The sequence below is a fragment of the Camelina sativa genome, chromosome 17 (genome assembly GCF_000633955.1).
Source record: "Camelina sativa cultivar DH55 chromosome 17, Cs, whole genome shotgun sequence".
Lineage (NCBI taxonomy): Eukaryota > Viridiplantae > Streptophyta > Magnoliopsida > Brassicales > Brassicaceae > Camelina > Camelina sativa.
The window spans coordinates 26,934,659-26,955,378 of record NC_025701.1 but is presented as its reverse complement, the minus strand read 5'-3'; the positions used below and the strand labels follow the sequence as shown (position 1 = coordinate 26,955,378).

The window sequence follows — 20,720 nt, the reverse complement described above, 5'->3', positions numbered from 1 at the left end:
AACCACACACCTTATTCATCAACAGGGTGGGCATGAGCATCTGTATTCAACAGTGCGATTGTCAGACAGAAGAATGGATTAATCCTTCTGATCCTCCGAAACTCTTTGGATGGCAGTCTTCCACCCGGCTTGAGTTGCTGAAAGTATGTGAAATACCTTTATATTCTGTAACTTTTTTTAGTGATGATTAATAAGCTTACGGGATGTACATTTGTAGTTACGAGTGAAGGGATATAGATGGAGCACGCCATTCAGTGTCTTTAGCGAAGGTATAATGCGTGTCCCTGTTTCAAGAGAAGATGGGACTGATCAATTGCAGCTAAGAGTACAAGTCAGAAGCGGGACAAAGAACTCACGTTATGAAGTTATTTTCAGACCGAACTCTATCTCTGGCCCTTACAGGTAAAACATACATGCTTCAATTATCTACCAGATGGTATCTTTTGTCTGATGTCACTGTACTGTCTTTGCTAGGATTTATGTAGATGGTAATTTTTAATTTTTTCAACTGTTAGATCATGTTTGCACTTCGGTTTATTAAATTGCTGCATCATGTGTTCCTCCGAAAACTGTTATCATTTTGGTAAATAAACTTGTTCGAGGAAAAACTTGCATGAATTCATTTATGCTGATTCCAAAAGTGTATACTCTCGCGTATAATTTTGTCTTTTCACTACTATATCTGACTATGTTTTGTATCCTCTAAAATGTGAATCAACTCTCCTAGGATCGAGAACCGTTCCATGTTTCTTCCTATTCGCTATCGCCAAGTGGATGGTGTCAACGAGTCTTGGCAATTTGTTCCTCCTAACGCGGCTGCTTCGTTTTATTGGGAAGATCTTGGTAGACGACATCTATTTGAACTCCTTGTTGATGGAAACGATCCTTCTAAATCAGAAAAATACGATATTGATAAGATAGGTGATCATCCACCACGAAGTGAAAATGGACCTACCAGACCCATACGAGTTACTATTTTAAAGGAGGACAAAAGGAATATTGTCAGGATCAGTGACTGGATGCCAGCAATTGAGCCTACTTCAAGCATAAGCAGAAGACTTCCAGCATCATCTCTGTCAGAATTATCTGGAAATGAGTCTCAGCAGTCTCATCTTTTAGCTTCGGAAGATTCTGAGTTTCATGTGATTGTTGAGCTTGCTGAACTTGGAATCTCTGTAATCGATCATGCTCCTGAGGAAATACTGTACATGTCAGTGCAAAACCTCTTTGTGGCATATTCAACCGGCTTGGGCTCTGGACTTAGTAGGTGAGTTTATCATGTTCTTTAGGTGTAGCTCTATTTTACAAATGTAAGGGCTATCATTGACACCAATTCAGCTATTCTGAAATGGCCATATTGATTTTTGATGAATGTGGGTGCCGTCTCTATGCATTCAGGGGTTAGTATATCTAGGATGCAGAAAAGGATTTGCTTGAGATCTCCAACGAAAAATATTTGTTAAGATCATGAATTGCCATTCACGCTTATCAGAGTCTTTTGGCTGTTATACAAACAAGGCACACTGGGCTTTAGCTAACGCTAATTGTTTTCCAGGTTCAAACTAAGGATGCAAGGAATACAAGTTGATAACCAATTGCCATTGGCTCCAATGCCAGTTCTGTTCAGACCACAGAGAACTGGAGACAAAGCTGATTACATTCTGAAGTTTTCTGTTACTTTGCAATCAAATGCTGGTCTCGATCTCCGTGCTTACCCGTATATAGGTTTCCAAGTAAGTTTATACAGTTTCCATTTTCAACCTAAACAATTCTTTTATTGCATTTTAACTTTTTGTTCACATTGTTATGTCTCTTTGTAATAGGGACGTGAAAATACTGCCTTTCTGGTAAACATTCATGAACCTATTATCTGGCGCATTCATGAGATGATCCAGCAAGCCAACTTGAGTAGACTATCCGATTCAAATTCGACGGCTGTATCAGTTGATCCATTCATTCAAATCGGGTATGTAAAGGGTTTTCTTAATATATATGCTGTTTACGGAATGAATATTTCATCACACGACTTACCTTTAGTTACACCATTCAATATGCAGAGTTCTTAACATCTCGGAAGTTAAATTTAAAGTATCCATGGCCATGTCCCCCAGTCAAAGGCCAAGGGGAGTGCTTGGATTTTGGTCATCCCTGATGACTGCTCTTGGGAATACAGAAAACATGCCAGTAAGTGTTCCAGAGTAATTCAGTTGTGGGAAAACTAATCAGCAATAAGGATTTTCGTGTTGCACACGAATAGCCTATTAAGAAACCAATTAACAAAATTTGGCCTACTAATACATAGGTTGATAGAGTATAGTTCAGGGTTTTTTTTCCCAACACCTACACCTCTCTACAAGTTACTTGTAGCTAAAGGGAAAATAAAATACCATCATTATGCACCATTTGGCCAACATTCAGTAATTGGTTTATGTCCATCAATTTTTACTTGGTAGGATCACCAATTATAGTCGGCAGGTGTGGTAGTTTTTATAATTTGAAATGTCAGTAATTGTAGTTGTACTACTTGCTACACTTTCATTCCAGCCCAGCTGAATGTTCATATATTTTTCTTTTTCTAATTATCTTATTATCCTCAAACAGGTACGCATAAGTGAGAGATTTAATGAGAACATATCCATGCGCCAAAGTACTATGATCAATAATGCTATTAGGAACGTAAAGAAAGATCTCCTTGGCCAGCCTCTTCAGTTGCTTTCAGGTGTTGATATTCTTGGCAATGCAAGCAGCGCACTTGGACATATGAGTCAGGGCATAGCTGCATTATCAATGGATAAAAAATTCATCCAAAGTCGACAGAGACAGGTTTCTTCCTGGCTTTGTTTTTTTCTCCTTGTGTGTGTTGCTGTTTCCTGTTGATACAACATAAACAAGACAAGTTTCCTTCCATCGGTTCACCTAAAATGTAGAAAAATATACTCTTAACACTCAAATGTTTTCATGGCTTCTGATACTAAACGAAAGTATGGGCTTGCCACAGTTTTTTCCTGCGTTACATTTGCTCCATTTACACGCTCATGTGTTTCTTTTTCACATTGGGTAGGAGAACAAAGGTGTTGAGGACTTTGGCGATATTATCAGAGAAGGAGGTGGAGCTCTTGCGAAAGGCCTGTTTAGAGGAGTCACAGGCATATTGACGAAGCCTCTTGAAGGTGCAAAGTCTTCAGGTGTCGAAGGCTTTGTCTCTGGTTTTGGGAAAGGAATCATTGGTGCTGCTGCCCAACCTGTGAGCGGAGTTCTGGATCTTCTGTCAAAGACCACCGAAGGTGCAAATGCCATGAGGATGAAGATAGCAGCTGCCATAACTTCAGATGAACAACTTCTTCGCCGGAGACTTCCAAGAGCTGTTGGTGCTGATAGCTTACTTCGTCCTTACAATGAATACAGAGCACAGGGACAGGTACAAGTCTTACTCATAAATCTGTTTAAACATGTATAACTTGCACTAGTCGTTTCTCTTTCGGTTAGCTGATGAGGAATGGATATATTGGTTTGTAACTGATTATTCTGTGGCAAATTCAATTCTCTAATATTTTGTGTTTGCAGGTCATATTGCAGTTGGCAGAATCTGGATCATTCCTGGGGCAGGTTGATCTGTTTAAAGTACGTGGGAAGTTTGCACTAACAGATGCCTATGAAAGTCATTTCATTCTACCTAAAGGAAAAGTTCTGATGATCACACATCGAAGAGTGATATTGCTACAAGTGAGTTAGACAATACCTCCTTGCTCTCTCTATATACGCATAAGGTTTAATTGGTATAGTGTTTGTCTTCTGTATCTATCCAAGAAATACTCTTGACAGTTGCGAACTTTTAATGTTTCTAGCAACCCTCCAACATAATGGGCCAAAGGAAATTTATCCCGGCCAAAGATGCGTGTTCTATACAGTGGGACATTCTATGGAATGATCTGGGAACCATGGAGCTGACTGACGGGAAGAAAGACCAACCTAACTCTCCACCTTCGCGGCTTATTCTTTATCTGAAAGCAAAGCCATATGATTCGAAGGAACAAGTCCGTGTTGTAAAGTGCAGCCCCAACACCAAGCAGGCCTTTGAGGTTTACTCAGCCATCGATCAAGCCATTAACTTGTACGGGGAGGATGCTCTAAAGGTGAGAAGAGCTTTTTTCACTTTTAACTACGATAACGCCACTCCTTTTAGCAATTGGCCTGACATGTTATAAGTGATATTACAGCGACAGAAATGATAATGCCAAAGAAGGAACCAAATTAAGTTTATGTTTTAATTATTGTATTCGTTTTAGGGAATGGTGAAAAACAAAGTGACAAGGCCATATTCCCCAATGTCTGAGAGTTCTTGGGCTGAAGGGGCATCTCAACAAATGCCAGCTTCAGTTACACCATCTTCAACCTTTGGCACAAGCCCTTCTTCAAGCTCAAGTTAAAGCTTGTAGAAGCTGTCAGAATCTTTGAGCTCTCTCACCTTCCCAATCTCCCCTCTGGCCTCCCCGGTAAAGACGTTTTCCTCTTCTCCCTTTGCTTGAACAAAGCTTTCTTTCTTTTTTCTTTTAGCTTATAACCAACTGCAGTTTGGTTAATGTTTAATGGCTAGATAATCGTTGTGTTTTGCATTCTCTGACCATGACAAAAACACAAATATCGGTTATTGTTTTGGTACATGGTTTAGCATGCTTTAGTTTGCTTTTGAATGTCATTACGAAAAATTGGGAGTGGTAGCATTTGCGCTGATATCTAATGGACATGCTTTTGTTCTCAGGTTGGCGAGATAAAAAACACAGCTTTGGCGGGAAAAGGGCATTTCATTTTGTTCAAGTTTTTCTGGTGTAGGATTTTGGTAACCATATCGTAGAAAATATTTGAGTGTGTATATATGATAAACGTATGCAGATCTGTGTGCTGGTACTGTACAGACTTCTCCAACACTAGACTCGTCGTGTATCACATCACATGTATACGGGGCTTACCTTATATAATTTTATTTATTTTTTCACATAAATTTCCCAATCAATCTAGTTTTGGATGCCAACCAATAACTATTATACTCGCAGGATCTGAAGTTATTGATTACAATCACTACATAACGTCTATTCGTTTGAAAATCGTTAAAAGATATAAATGGAGAACGTAAAAAAAATTCAAAAACACACACAACGCCCACCGTGGGTCTCGAACCCACGACCACAAGGTTAAGAGCCTTGCGCTCTACCAACTGAGCTAGACGGGCTTGTTGTTTGTGATGTGGTTTATATTATAGTTGATAAAAACATATAAAAAAACCCTGAGAAGATGAACACAAAGAACAATTGATTAATAGTGACATTCCTTGCAATTATCTGAGGATTATACTTTAAAGCACTGTGTACTTTTCCATAGATATACTGTATGATGGTTTAGGAATTTTATAAAATAATTCCAACAAAAAAAATGAGTATTTCAAAATCCATATTTAGATCTTTTACAAATATAATATTCTTATAATGTTATTAAAATACCTCATTACATGTAACCATTGACTTTTGATATGAGAAAAATATCATGAATGTCACGTTAGGAGTATAAATTAATTAAAGTATATATAGACAGCTAACTAAGGTAAAGTAAGAAGAGGGATAGTGTTGATTGGCCATTAATAATTAATTGTCCAATTTTGAAACCATTTTCCTTGTTGACGCTTATAAAACAAGACAGCAAATCGAGCAGGTTACACAACACACACGTCCTAAGAAAACGAGAGAGAAAGGTAAATTTAAGATCGATCAATGGAGAAAAATGTTTTGTACGGTTTGGTTGTAATGTTCATGTACTTGGTGGGTAGTGGCTTCAGTCAAGGTATAAATAATCATCTCATGCATTAATACATATATNATATATATATATATATATATATATATATATATATATATATATATATTAGAGTTAAATTACTACTCCTAATGAATTTTATATGCCTTTGTTTGATGATCGATCATTGATTATATTCTACGTGTGTACGTAGGGGAAGTGAAATGGTTGAGTAACGACGAACTTGAATGGCAACTTCTTCTGACCACGACTCAAGTTCCTATAGTGGTTACGGTAACGTCCTCGTTGTGCGGTGAACCATGCGCTACCATGGACAGTAGCCTGGTTGACGCGGTTGAATTATATCGTAACCAATTTACATTACGTAAAGCCGATGTTTGGAAGAATTCATTCTTTGCAAGACTTTACAAAGTCCCGACAATCATAGTCTTCAAAAGTGGAAAAGAGATAAATCGTTTAGAAAATGATTTATCTTGGGGTGCAATTGCTGACATGATCGACTCTTCAGTCTTCGCCATGCCTCCCTCCGATTCCGCCCCAGCACCCTCTCCCATTCAATAGTGTCCGTCTCATTTGAATCAGTAAAGTATCCTTTTATGTGTGTTTGCTTCTTTCGTTATCAAACCGTTGCATATGTTGTTGTATTATGATTATATTACGTTGATAAGTCAGTGATTAAATTTATACATGACATCACAAATAAAGATTATTTATGACCAGAGAGAGATTTAAGGGTTAATTCATCTAAATTATTTTCTCGGTCATAGGCTTCATGCCTTTGTCAGTTTTAAACTTGAGTATTTCTATCTCATCTGGTGATATAGGAATAACTTGAAGTAGGGGTACTGAAGACGGATAATCCCATCCAGAACATCAGTTCACCATCATTAGCGATACCTATTAGTTTGAAAAGGTTTTCCGAACCCTTATCATAGTGAGAAAGATAACGGCTTTATATATAATATAAAACACCATTGATGCATCTGCATTTTCCATTCGAAGGTAAACACAATGTAGTGTGCATGCCGTATGGTAAATCTTATGATGAGTGTCGTTTTTTTAACATTGGAACGAATCAGATCAATAATATAATTAATCATGGAGAACGGTCAAAACCAACTACAAGCATAACCCTTGCTCTCTGGCAAACGCTGAAACGCACACTTACATATGGACCATGCAGACGATGCATCAACGGTGTTCACTATGATGGCAGGTCGAGTCATAGCTTTTTACCTCTTTCTCACTATGATGGAGACTCAGAGAACAATTTCAAGCTAGTAGGTATCAGTGTATCACTAATGATGGTGAATTGATTTACGTACCAAACACGGTGTTCGAATCTTTGATGTTATATATAATATATTGATCCAATGAGAAAGACACTTTTAGAAGAGTCAAACACGTTGTGTTCCCACAAAATAAAGAAGGTATAAAATTAAATAACCACCTTAAATGGGAAAAATGATATATATATATATATAATCATAAATTTTTCAAAAACCGCGAAGACTTCAACTAGAATGTAAAGACTAAATACATAATTAAAAGATTTAAAAAAGATAAAATCAAAAGTTGCATATATAAAGATAAGAAGAAATTAACCCAAGAAAAAGAATCACAGAGACATGAGGGTTTCAATGTGATTTGGTGAATATTGTACTCCACGGAAAGCTTTGTCAGCTCCAAGTCCATTGCGTCGTCTAAACTCTTTATCTGCAACTCCTTTGTATTTGACTCTTCTAAACGTCTCCCTCACTGGATCGATATATACAACATCAAAAGACTCGAACACCGTGTTCGGTACGTAAATCAGTTCACCATCATTAGTGGTACCTATAAGCTTGAAGTTGTTCTCCGCACCACGATCATAGTGAGAAATAGGTAAAATGCTATGACTCGACCATTCACGCTTCTCTGCATCCTCTAAAACCCACATAAGAAGACTATTCTTGATCCCATAGGAATAACAACCAAGATAAGCTAACTTCCCTTTATAAGATACCATCATCGTAGGCGCAAACTCACCTCCCCATGGTAATGTTATGATCTTATGGAACTTTTCAGATTTTACATCAAAGCTCATTATAAACTTATTAGGACCAATCTCAGCTCGATAGTATAAAACACCGTTGATGCATCTGCATGGTCCATAATTGTCTTTGCGGTTGCCACGACAAGGGCGATGTCTGTAGTTGTTTTTGACTGTTCTCCATGATTTTTTACCTGATTCCACTGTTAAAACCCTACACTCATCAGATACTTTATCAGACTGCATGGACACAAGTTTGTGTTTACCTTCGATTGGATCGTACCCTAAAAAGGTTGTCAAAGTCTCCCAGCTCGTGTCCGGTTTGGGTAAAGGCAAAAACTTTCTCATAGTAGGGTTCCAAAGTATAGGTTTTGTCCCTCTCTGAAAGCAGATCAAACCATGGACGGACTCTGTTTTGATGGTGAAGCAAACACTTTTTGGATAGGTTGTATAGTAACTATCAAGAATCTGAGAAGAGGAATACGAATAAGACTCTTTCGGAATCCGACTCTGTTGAGGGATCGTGACAACGAAGAACCTGTTATCTTCTTTGAAGAAGAACAAAAGATTAGGTCGAGTCTCGAACGAGTTGGTGAAATACGGTGCGGTGGTGATTGATGACCAAAGCTTCGAAACAGAGCGAAACCTCACGACGGACTTTGCAGGAAGCCGTAAGAATATCTCCGAGGTTACATCGACAGGTATGAACGACGACGATGAAGTTTTACGTCTTTTTCTCTGCGTATCTTCGTTCTTCTCTTCTTCTCTTTGCTCCATCTTTTTGATCGAAACCCTAATTCGTTTACTTCTTCTTTCTTCTCTGTTATAAAGTATCTGATCTCTCTCACGACTTGTGTTGCTTCCCTTCAGATATATAAAGGTAGGGATGTATATAATGTAGGTAACCTCTCCATTTTGATATTGAAATAGGATTTACTATATGGATAGAATAAATAGAATAGGTATTGTAATAGGAAAAGAAATTATTATTACTATTTTTCAAATAATATATTAAGGTTAAAGACTGAACTATCTCATGCGTATCTCTATCAATTTGTTTTTCTTTTTTTTGAGGTTAGTTTTTCTATTTAGTTAAGGAAAATAAAGTTTAAGATTCCTGTTTTTCAAGAATTCCGTTTCTGAAACTAATTATGGATAGATGGTAAATAAACTGATAACCTAAACAAACTTGCCTGAGTTATTGATCAAAACATAAAAATTTGCATGAGTTCTTTAAACAGGCAAAAGCAGAGATAAACCGGCGCCGTTTTGGATAACCCAGTCACAGATCAGTGTTAGTTGTAGCGAAGACTTTGTTAGCTCTCGAGCATTGGCTCTGGTTTAACGGTGAAATAATCCCCAGCGTTCTCGTCTACCACATCACTGCTCAAAAGCAAATGACCAACAAAACATTCATCAGACCAGTTTAGTCATTAAACACATTTATCCAAATTTGAAGATTGTGTGTCTACGATAAAAACCTGTCTGGCGCTTCCGATTTGGGAATCAATGTGATCTTCTTTGACGTGAAATGTTTGAGAAAATGTGATAGTTTTCTTTCTTGGCATAACTCAAATAGATGGTTCAAGAACTCGTTGAATTGCTTTGGTTCCTGCTCACATGTGTAAAGAAGACTCCATGAAAAACAGAACTTGAAAAAGGTTTCAGAGCAAATGCACAAGTTTAGATAGAGAAAAGAGATGAGACCTGTTCCAAGACGCAGCCTTTACGAAGAGCGAGTACACATTCCAATGCTTTGTCACCCTCATCGGTACAATTTTCAACGAGCTTCACTATTCGGTTTTTCATTTGTGTGATTGCTTTAGTGGCCCAATCATGGTTATCTCTGCGGGATATCATAGCTTCAAAATCTTGAATTGGGTTTACATCTCCAACTACATCAATTTTGTTCTCATTGGCATCATAAGTAATCATGCGATTGTCTTCATCATCTGAACCCGATGGTTTATCCCGTAACAATCTCTTAGAAGCCTTCTTCAACTACAATGAAAGACATGTCAAAGAATTAGGAATGAGATCATTTAGGTTCCTTTCTGAAAGCTGATGATTCAGGATCACACATACCTTCGGATTCTCCTTGACTTCAAAACTTGCACGAAACGCATCCATTATGGATTTATTGTTGGAAGAGAGTTCAGGATCCTGCTCCATAATTCTCTTGAATGTTTCATCCATTGGAGGTAAAGCAGCATCCGTGGATCTTGATTTCAGCTCAAGGTATTCATAAAAACGCTGATAAAATATTTCATCAATATGAGTTGAAAAAATTACCTGCAACAATTATGTATAGTCAAAAGCATAACAAAACTGGACTTACCTGCAAAACCGGGTTAGGAGTAAGATCAGGCAGTAGTACTTCCTCTTTAGCAGAAGGTGCAAGGTCAAGCATCTTAACCAAATTATCTGCTACTGCTTGCTGTTGTTCATCTGGCTTCCATGATGACGGAAGTTTGTTGAAAGAAGGAAATGGAAACTCGCGGACATCCTCGGCGAAAGGTAGCACGTTGAAGTAAAATGAATCAGGCTGAAAAAAAGGTAAATGATCATTAAAATAGTCAGATTCAAATAGAAGTAGTCCTCTGAGCAGAGAAAACTATTAAACTTACGGTGTCATTTCTTTCAGACACGTTTGGAGTCAGGACGCCAACAACCACATTGCCTTGTCCATTTCTCCAGACACAACGTACAATAGCTACCTTGTTTGTTTCCTTCATTTCTCTTGCAATGGCTGAGACGGCAAGAACAGATTTTTCTTTGCTCGGGTCAGGAACAACTATATTCACGTCTTTCATGTAATAATGTCTTCATCGACATGCAGATAAAAACATAAAACAACTTCCTCTCAGACTTTGAACAATTAAGAGTTTACAGGCAAACACAAATATATGTGTTTATGCTTACCGCAGTATGTTTGATGCCTCAGTAAATCCCAAAAGCTTCATGCCTTTGTCAGTTTTAAACTTGAGTGTTTCTATCTCATCTGGTGATATAGGAATAACTTGAGGTCCATAGCGAAAGCCCTTGACCCTTTCTTCTGGAGCAATAACCTGAGTAGATTCTGCAGTAACTTTGTAATCATAATCAATTTTCACTTCATGTTTCGCAAACTTGTCAGTTGGAGGCGCTTTGTCAGAATACAATTGTAGAGTGGGAAGTCTCTCCTCAGCCACTTTCTTATAAACCCACACCTACAAATTCAGATTCTTATTCTCCGAGATATTCATGAACAATTATATAAACTTGAATGAACTTTAAGTATTGAATAACACCAAAGAACAGCAAGACAAAAAACGTTACCTTAATCTTCATTGTTGGATTAATTTCAAGGTCACCCCTGAACAAAGTAACTGGAGCAACCCTCCGAGTCTTTAAGGAACCTAGCAATGAGAGTGGACTCTCAACATTCACTGTTTTTGCAATGGCGTTGCTGGAGAACAAATTCAACAAATGATCATTCTCCTCAATCACTTTCTCATGAGCATCACCAATTAAATTGGACCTCATGACAATGCTTTCCATCTTTATACCCTCTGCAGCCATTTTCGTAGCGATAGTGCTGACTTGATCATCTTTCGTCCCTTCAAATGGATCTTTGGTAGGACAAGCAGCATTCGTGATGAGACACATCCGTTTTTTCCCCTTTTGCCCACCACTATACATCTTTATTAGCATATCCATCCCAACAATCACAGCATCAAGAACTGAAGCCAGTCAAAGAACCAATGAAAATAAAGGAAAGAAAAATGGCAAAACAGCAAATTTAGCAGTAAACTAGCAAGCAGGATACAGTCGCCAGCTACGGTTCCTCGAGGTAGCTGTTTTACATGCTCAGCCACAACTTCATCAACAACTCTTATATTCCTTAAAACTTTAACATGCTCATATCCACCTATTTCCCTAGCAAGCTCGTTTCCGGTTTCTGCAGAGGTCACATGAAACATTATTTTCAAAAGTAGTCAATCAATTATAAGCCTAGAGAGATCCATATCAACCATTCTGCTACTAAAGAGGATAGATAACTAATTCACTACTCAGAATCAAACATTTAAGGCATCAAACTACATGCCCCAGGAAAGAAAGAGTATGGATAATACAACTACTGGATAAAAGGACTAAATCAGTAAGAAGAAGAGTAAGAAGAAGAGAGAGAGAGAGAAAGACCTTCAGTTCCAAATACAACAATTCCAACTTCATCATACTTGTTGTAAATCAACTGCAACCAAAACAAAAACCCAAAACCAATTAAGAAATATCCAAAAGAAAAAAGGCTGAAACTGAGAAGAAAAAAAGAAAGATATCAAATACCTTCTTTTGTAGTAGCAAAGAACATGCTTTTTCAACATCAGGGAGAACACTATGCATCGCTGGGCCAACATCGATCAACAAAACTAACCCTTCCTGCTTCCAAGAACACATGGAATCAGTATAATTCCCGAATAAGAATATTCAAATCAAACCCAAGAGATCACTTCAAGAGCAGTGCATAGAATGAATAAACGAGATATCAACAGTAAACAAGAAGAAGACTATTCAAATGTTTAAATGGCAATTGTCAAGGTACAAAATGCACAAAACGAAGTCAAACTCAAGTTAAACAGCATTACCAAGAAAAAAAATTATGCAGGAATGGAGATAAAAGAACATGCACGGGACTAAGCGGAAAAAAATAAAATAAAAAGGAACATCAATGGAAACAAACAGATAACATGAAATTATTCATGAATTGATTTCTGAAGACACCTTTGTCAAAATCACGAAGTTTGAAATGTGAAGCAAGTTGAAAAACGAGCAAATTTTACCCGATTTCGAGCCATTGACTACACAACTTGTACTGGAAGACGAAGGTCGAAGAAGAAGGAGCGAAGAAAGATGATTTGGGGAAGACCAAGGATCTCTCTCAATTCTTTTTGACTGACTGACTGATTCTTAAAATCATATAGGCCCATTGGGCGTAAATATACAAGACGTCCATAAAACCTAATTTTATTTTACATTTTGGCCTTGGTTTACTAGATTTTAAGTAGTTTTTGGATTTTGATTTTAATCTTTTTTTTTTTTTTATCATTCAAGATTTTCAAAAAATAGATTCTCTTGAATTTAGAGAAACTATATTTTGGATGGTTTCTTGCAATTTGAAAGAGAAACTAAAAACCATAATTTGGGGTTTTTGTAAAAAATAATTATTTTTCAACGAGAACAATTTTAAATTTTGAGTTTCTGATTTTTTATTTATTAATTTTAAATTCAATAGCAAGAAATCAAAAACCAAAATTCAAAATCTAAACCAATTACCATTTATTGCCTTAATTTTTGTTTTTGGTTTTTTAGAAAAAAATTGATGACAAATGATTTATGAGAAATACAAGAATACTTAAGTATGAGTAATTAAAAATATCTACATGTGAATATTTACCCATGAAATAAAAGAGATGAAAAAAAAATAGAGATGAACAGTTTTTATCTTGTTCTTCTCATGTAAAGTGGAGGAAAAGTTTTTTTTGCTTTTTCTCTTCATTATTCATCTCATATGAGATCAAAGGAAAGGAAAGAGATGAATAATCAAATTTTCATTTTTAAATCAGTTTTTTTCTCCAAAAGTGGCTACCACTCACAGTTACTATGGATATTTCCGCTGTAGTAAGAAAAAACTCCTAGGTATTATCCCTTAGATGTTGCTCTTATGAACTTTCTTTCTTGAATCGTTTTTGATAGAAGAATCTTTTATACTTTTTGGTAGGAGATATATATTTCACCATTTTCTTATAGTCAAATAATGCAATCCTTTGAAGAATAAGTATAGTTATCTTGAGGAAAAAGGTAAAGCTGAAGATGTATAGTCGAAATAACTTCCTATCACGTGTGTGCTATGGGAGACGATATCACCAAACCCAAAGTCATCATCTTACCATCCCACCTTGTCCACATCATCAAGAAAAGAAAACCATGAAGTTCCCTTCACCATCAACTCCGATATGTAGACTTGCTTCAACGTAGGTTCAGCAAAAGGGCTTTACAAATGTTACCATTCCGTTTGAATAATGGTCAGTGGAAATTAAACTTTATAACGCAAAGAAAATAGTTTTCAAGATCTCAATCGTATCGTACATCGTGCATAATGGTCGTATCGTAAGTGGCTTGATTACATATTAATAGCGGATGCAGTTGCAAAAGAATGTTTTCATCTCAAGTGAGAATGCTTTTTTATTCGAGTTTACCCTAAATAACTATCTTAATGTTGGAAACATCTAGCTTTCATCTAATGTGATTAATTATGTGCATTTTGAATTTTTCTGTTTCATTATTAAAAATTGATTTGAAGGTTAAAAAGAAAAGGAAAGAAGAATATATCAAGAAATTATCAGAAAAATATTCCACAAACACCATGTCATTCAATTAAGTTTATCTTCTTTTATATTAGTAACACTGTTCAGATTAAATGAGAAAAGTTACGCCCAAGATTAAAGATTCAACCTCGCGCCACCACACACGCATGGTTGTTGCTTCTTACACCAATAATAATTGTAAATATTTGTATATAGCTGTCAAATTCTGACTTTTCTTCAAATATGCAAAAACACACATAAACAGTTGGATTGTTTTGTTTGTCAACTTTCAAATTATAAACAGACAAACGTATATTATATTAGTATAATTTATTTATTTACATATCTATATTTTCTTACAATTTCTAAATTTTAAAGATAAGAAGCATGAAACCAAAAAACCATTATAGAGAAATGAATGAGTATAACAATAAAAAAATTTAAGCTTTTAAACATGATAATCTTATATTAATTATACTAGATTAGTACCCGTGCTATAGCACGGGTTAAATTTTATTTTATACGACAAATTTAAATATTTTTATTTGATATATTTTTTAGTATTAAACAATATCATCATATAACCTTGATATTTTACATTTAAACCGAATTATAAGTTTATCTTATTTTATCATAAAACTAACTACATTTTAATTGGTGAATAATAATAGAATATGTAAATAAGATATGCATTTGTTTCTGAGGAAAGAAGTACATATAACTTTAAATTGTGATATTACAAATAATAACTTTTAGATATGATATTTATTAAAATGGCAAAATGTAAACCCTATAAATTTTGATTACCAGTGAAGTGACCTTAGTGCAGTGGCAGGAGGTAAGTCCATTTGTAGAAGGCACTATCACACCCGGGATCGAGTCCCGGCTCCTACGAATGTAGGAATTTGGCTAATAGGCCGGCCAGTTGTGACCCAATGTTTGAAAAAAAAAAAATCTTGATTACCAAGCGAACCCTATAAATCTCGATTATCAAGCGAACCCTATAAATCTCGATCTCGAATCTCGATTATCAAGCAAACCCGCAAAGGTAAATTATACAAATGATACACTTAAATACAACTAAAATGATTGATGTTTTAATTTTATAACCAATTAATGACTCATATATCTATTATATAGCCTAAAAAAAATTATGTACTGACTGGACTCATATATCTATTATAAAAAGTTGTGTAGACTATGTGTAAGTGGTATTTTTAATTTTGAATATTTTTGACCGTCAAAGGGGTCTCTAGAGTTAATCCTATTTAAGTCGGGAGATATTTAAATTTGTTAAATTTCCTTAAACAATATATAGAAGTAGGATATATATTGTTAGGTAAGATCGAAATATTGTTTAGTTTAATAAAAATCACAGTTTTTATGTTTAGGGTTACCGAACTTGGAAGATTTCTCGAGTTAAAATATTTTGTTTCATTTGTGTATATCATCTTTTATTCCTTCAAATGCTATTATTATTTCCGATTAGGTTTAAAGTGGATTCATTGCTATTGTTATTATTAATAATTAATTATGAATAATTGAATAAATAAGCCATATAAGATCTAACAGTAATTAAGGTAGACCCGTAAATATCAAAATATTATCAAATGTTATACTTAAATTATTAATATGTCAATTCTATAATCAACTAATGACCTATATAACTATTATATGGTCTATCAAAAATAAGTGATGTACTTCAAAAAAGGATGTCCTGTTTAGATTTTTGGGAATTTCCAAACCTTCGAATTTTAATATAATTTAGAAAGAAGAAGATAAGAATAAAGATCTATAAGAATTTATTGCATTTTGGACATCTATTATTATTATCAATACTATTTTATTTTGTTTGTCCCATATGGAAGTTGGGATTTAAAATAAATAAAAAAGTTAAAGATTTATTTTTATTTTTCTAAAATAAATATTTAAAAAGAGCTTTTTTTATATTATTTTTTTATAATATACTACTGTTACATTTAATATAGGAAGGCATGGGGTGAAATGCAAATAAACACCCAACACAGAAACCAAACCCTAATTTCTCTTTTTTATTTTTATTTTTTCCCCTGTCTTCTTTCTTCTTTATTCTTCTAGGCGAATTTCTCAATTGCGTTCAAGCAAAGCACCTCTTCTTACCTCCCAAATTTCGTGGATTTATATTATTCTTCTTCGATTCTTCTCTTTTTTTGTACCTTTCGGTGTGTGAATTCTCAATCGGATCTGCTCGATTTTTGATTTATATAAGTCATCATGATTCTGAGTCAAACGATGGTTGCTGAAGCTGAGATCAGGGTTCTTGACGTTAAGTGCCATATCTCCGCTCCCAAAGATCAGAATAATTATCAGATCGACGAAGTTCGAGTTTCTGACTCTGTTCGTGCTGAGATTTCCGGTTCTGCTGAAACGCCTCGATTTGAATCGGTATGTCTTTTTTTTTTTTAGGGTTCTTCATCTGAATTTGGTTTTCCAATCTTTTTGGAAATTATCCATTTAATTGCAAATTGGATCAGATTAATGTTGATTCTTCATCCTCAAAATTGAGTTTTTTTTGGTGGGTTAGATTTAGGTTTTTTGTTCTTTTCCTCTGTAGGCATATCTATGTTGAATCTGGCTTACTCTGTTCACGAAGAATCATGTAGACAATGCAAGTTAGTTTGGTGTTTTTTAAGGGAAAAAGTTATGCCTTTTGTTATATTGCGAAGACTGTCGTTAGCTAAAGGTGTTCATAGATTAGTTTTAATATTGATGAAGGGAACGACTTTAATGCGCTTTTAAATTGTTGATCTTGCTCTGTTCTGGTTGTTCTGTTTATTTTGTTTTTTGCAAAGTTTACTGTTTTATCTGATCTATGAACGGTTATGTTAAACAAATGTGCTTTTGTTGTAACAGGGCATGAGTTGTGTGACTACTACTATTGAAGATTCAACCAGTGAGTTTATCCCAGCTATACGATCTGGGAGCTTTGCTGACATTCGAAGCCGAGAAACCATGGAGGATGAACACGTTTGCATTGACGACTTGTCAGCTCAACTTGGATCCTTCAACTTCTCGTTACCAAGTGCTTTTTATGGTGTGTTTGATGGCCATGGTGGGCCTGAGGCAGCAGTTTACATGAAGGAGAACTTGACAAGATTGTTTTTTCAAGATGCTGCGTTTCCGGAGATGCCCTCCATTGTGGACGCTTTTTTCTTAGAAGAACTGGAGAATTCTCACCGAAAGGCTTTTGCTTTGGCTGATATTGCCATGGCTGATGAAAGCATTGTCAGTGGTTCTTGTGGGACAACTGCTTTGACTNTGTTTTTTAAGGGAAAAAGTTATGCCTTTTGTTATATTGCGAAGACTGTCGTTAGCTAAAGGTGTTCATAGATTAGTTTTAATATTGATGAAGGGAACGACTTTAATGCGCTTTTAAATTGTTGATCTTGCTCTGTTCTGGTTGTTCTGTTTATTTTGTTTTTTGCAAAGTTTACTGTTTTATCTGATCTATGAACGGTTATGTTAAACAAATGTGCTTTTGTTGTAACAGGGCATGAGTTGTGTGACTACTACTATTGAAGATTCAACCAGTGAGTTTATCCCAGCTATACGATCTGGGAGCTTTGCTGACATTCGAAGCCGAGAAACCATGGAGGATGAACACGTTTGCATTGACGACTTGTCAGCTCAACTTGGATCCTTCAACTTCTCGTTACCAAGTGCTTTTTATGGTGTGTTTGATGGCCATGGTGGGCCTGAGGCAGCAGTTTACATGAAGGAGAACTTGACAAGATTGTTTTTTCAAGATGCTGCGTTTCCGGAGATGCCCTCCATTGTGGACGCTTTTTTCTTAGAAGAACTGGAGAATTCTCACCGAAAGGCTTTTGCTTTGGCTGATATTGCCATGGCTGATGAAAGCATTGTCAGTGGTTCTTGTGGGACAACTGCTTTGACTGCTCTCATAATCGGACGACATCTTTTGGTTGCTAATGCTGGAGATTGCCGTGCAGTGCTTTGTAGGAGAGGAGTTGCTGTTGATATGTCTTTCGATCACAGATCAACATATGAGCCAGAACGAAAGCGGATTGAGGATTTAGGAGGATACTTTGAGGACGGATACCTCAACGGGGTCCTTGCTGTCACCCGTGCCATTGGGGATTGGGAGCTGAAGAATCCTTTCACTAAGTCCTCCTCGCCACTGATTTCAGACCCAGAGATTCAACAGATCATTCTAACAGAGGACGACGAGTTCTTGATTTTGGCATGTGATGGTATATGGGATGTGTTGTCAAGCCAGAATGCAGTGAGTAATGTAAGGCAAGGATTGAGGAGGCATGGTGACCCGAGACAGTGTGCTATGGAACTTGGAAAAGAAGCAGCAAGACTTCACTCGTCAGATAATATGACGGTGGTAGTCATCTGCTTATCCTCGATCCCATCTTCACCTAAACAACCGCAGAGGAGAAGATTGAGATTCTGTGTTTCTGATGAAGCCCGGTCTCGGTTACAAGCAATGCTTGGAGGAGAGTGAAAGCAGTGTTTATGGCAGTATATACAGGGAGCGGTGGTGTTACTGATCAAATGATTATTTCTCTAATTTGAGATTCAATTGGATAAAGATAAAATAAGAGATTTAGAGAGTGATAGAGAGTTAAGAGCATGTTTGTAATGTGGTTACTCATTTTTGATTGATCTGTGTTTTTTGGTTGTTTCAGAGAGAGAGAGAGGGAGATAGAGAGAAAAAGCAGCCTGAAGTTTTGGTAGGATTATTGAAAACTGATTATGAGGGTTTGATTTTTGTTTTTTGAGGATTAGTGATTTGTACCCATTATTGATTGTTTTAAGGATATTTAATTGAAGTATCTCAATCTTGATTTTTGTCTGAGAGAGCATGAGGGTTGGTTTAAGACTCCCATATCTGTGGAAGTCGAGAGTTTTTGTGGACTGTGAAAGGTTTTGGAGTTTATCTCAAAAGCTTCAATCCTAACCTTATGCCACTCATTGCTTCTCATCATCTCTATCTTTATCTCTTATCTTCTTCTCCTCCAAAATTCGTCATGTCCATATATTTCTTATACAATATCAATAAAAAAAGTAAGGTACTTAACTTTTCAATGGAAACATAATTTCTGAAAATACATTTTTATTGGGAATTTTTTGTTTATATATTACATGAATAGTGTGAAACCAGAGCTTATATAATCTACCAAATACTACTAATTCTACCGCCATAGTATCATTGTTATGGTCGACAATCATATAGCATAAAATGATGTGTAGTTTAATGAATATAAAACAGGTGAAATGTTATTGACACAAAAAAATTTTAAAAAATTTAAAAAAATATATAAAAACCATTCAAATTGTGGATTTAAATAACACTTGGTAATAAATTCCAAATTTGGAGATAATTGAGATTTTTGTAATTCAAGTATCCATATACTTCTTTTAACAAATCAAAGTATCTATATACTTTTCTTAAAAATGTATAAAATTTGGTCAATTATGGAAATATTAATATTTGTGATCAGAAGAGAAAAAAAGGGTTTTAAGAGCCTCTCTTGACATTTGCCGGCTCTGTTCATCTCTACAAGGAGCCAAGTCTCTCTTTCCCTCTCTCTCTCTCTCTCTCGAACAACAATGGCGATGGCGAATTTAGCCAGGAGAAAGGCGTATTTTCTGACCAGAAACTTATCCAACTCTCCCACTGACGCTCTCAAACTCTCCTTTTCCCTCTCCCGTGGCTTCGCCTCTTCAGGATCTGACGAGAACGACGTCGTCATCATCGGCGGCGGTCCCGGCGGTTACGTAGCCGCGATCAAAGCGGCTCAGCTTGGTCTCAAAACCACGTGTATCGAGAAACGCGGCGCACTCGGTGGTACTTGTCTCAACGTCGGCTGCATTCCTTCCAAGGTCTAAATTTCATTTAATTTTCTCCTCTCTTTTCTTCAATTTTGCTGATCATCATTTAGATTTAATCAATCTGGAGAATGATTCTCATTTGCTTGGGCACAATTACTCCATAATTATGTATTCGTCTTCCTGAATCCACGGAAATGAAATAGAAGTTTCTGTGATACAGTAACATTAGCAATTTGTGATACGCTTATTTGTGTTCTGACTTCGGAGATACTGATTCAAGTTATGATGATGTTATTACCTTCTTCTGAAGGTAAAAGTTAGTTAATCCATTTTTTGTTTGTGTTGTTTTTGATGTGTTAGGCTCTTCTTCACTCTTCACATATGTACCATGAGGCGAAGCATGTTTTCGCTAAACATGGTGTCAAGGTTTCTTCTGTTGAGGTAGATCTTCCTGCTATGTTAGCTCAGAAAGATAATGCGGTTAAGAATCTCACTCGTGGTATTGAGGGTTTGTTCAAGAAGAACAAGGTTACCTATGTTAAGGGATATGGTAAGTTTCTTTCCCCCAATGAAGTCTCTGTGGAGACAATCGATGGAGGTAACACTGTTGTGAAAGGCAAACACATCATTGTTGCTACTGGCTCAGATGTTAAATCTTTGCCTGGTATTACGATTGATGAAAAGAAGATTGTTTCGTC

The 20,720-nt window shown here is 36.1% G+C and overlaps 6 protein-coding genes and 1 non-coding gene across 7 annotated transcripts in view; 4 read left to right on the top strand and 3 right to left on the bottom strand.

The window, feature by feature from the left end:
- LOC104758102 overlaps window positions 1-5,011 on the top strand; it is a 31,274-nt gene extending 26,263 nt beyond the window's left edge. The window contains exons 53-63 of the mRNA XM_010480915.2: window positions 218-402; window positions 728-1,267; window positions 1,556-1,733; window positions 1,824-1,966; window positions 2,058-2,184; window positions 2,602-2,823; window positions 3,062-3,418; window positions 3,565-3,723; window positions 3,846-4,133; window positions 4,287-4,493; window positions 4,760-5,011. Of these exons, the coding sequence (XP_010479217.1) occupies window positions 218-402; window positions 728-1,267; window positions 1,556-1,733; window positions 1,824-1,966; window positions 2,058-2,184; window positions 2,602-2,823; window positions 3,062-3,418; window positions 3,565-3,723; window positions 3,846-4,133; window positions 4,287-4,427 (2,340 nt within the window). The 3' untranslated portion in view covers window positions 4,428-4,493; window positions 4,760-5,011. The remainder of the gene's footprint in view (window positions 1-217; window positions 403-727; window positions 1,268-1,555; window positions 1,734-1,823; window positions 1,967-2,057; window positions 2,185-2,601; window positions 2,824-3,061; window positions 3,419-3,564; window positions 3,724-3,845; window positions 4,134-4,286; window positions 4,494-4,759) is intronic.
- Window positions 5,155-5,227, bottom strand: TRNAK-CUU. The gene has a single exon. It is a non-coding gene; the product is annotated as a tRNA-Lys (tRNA).
- LOC109129950 lies at window positions 5,796-6,366 on the top strand. The gene is made up of 3 exons (XM_019239001.1): window positions 5,796-5,832; window positions 5,999-6,151; window positions 6,233-6,366. Exons 1-3 carry the CDS (start codon window positions 5,796-5,798, stop codon window positions 6,364-6,366), a joined length of 324 nt encoding a protein of 107 aa, XP_019094546.1.
- LOC104758101 (F-box protein At1g48060-like) lies at window positions 7,424-8,661 on the bottom strand. The gene has a single exon (XM_010480914.1). The coding sequence runs from the start codon at window positions 8,612-8,614 to the stop codon at window positions 7,424-7,426; it is 1,191 nt and encodes a 396-aa protein (XP_010479216.1). The 5' UTR covers window positions 8,615-8,661.
- LOC104758100 (ATP-dependent DNA helicase 2 subunit KU80-like) lies at window positions 9,154-12,773 on the bottom strand. Its single transcript, XM_010480913.2, has 12 exons — window positions 12,658-12,773; window positions 12,164-12,256; window positions 12,020-12,071; window positions 11,646-11,777; window positions 11,156-11,559; window positions 10,760-11,046; window positions 10,465-10,660; window positions 10,176-10,382; window positions 9,923-10,090; window positions 9,545-9,838; window positions 9,319-9,449; window positions 9,154-9,220 (listed from the first exon to the last, which is right to left on the bottom strand). The coding sequence occupies exons 1-12, from the start codon at window positions 12,670-12,672 to the stop codon at window positions 9,154-9,156; spliced, it is 2,046 nt and encodes a 681-aa protein (XP_010479215.1). The 5' UTR covers window positions 12,673-12,773.
- On the top strand, window positions 16,187-19,022 carry LOC104758099 (probable protein phosphatase 2C 13). The gene is made up of 2 exons (XM_019238738.1): window positions 16,187-16,605; window positions 17,711-19,022. The coding sequence occupies exons 1-2, from the start codon at window positions 16,435-16,437 to the stop codon at window positions 18,689-18,691; spliced, it is 1,152 nt and encodes a 383-aa protein (XP_019094283.1). The 5' UTR covers window positions 16,187-16,434; the 3' UTR covers window positions 18,692-19,022.
- The window catches only part of LOC104759820 (dihydrolipoyl dehydrogenase 1, mitochondrial), a 6,619-nt gene continuing 5,597 nt past the window's right edge, over window positions 19,699-20,720 (top strand). The window contains exon 1 of the mRNA XM_019239631.1: window positions 19,699-19,842. Coding sequence (XP_019095176.1) covers window positions 19,801-19,842 — 42 coding nt within the window. The 5' untranslated portion in view covers window positions 19,699-19,800. The remainder of the gene's footprint in view (window positions 19,843-20,720) is intronic.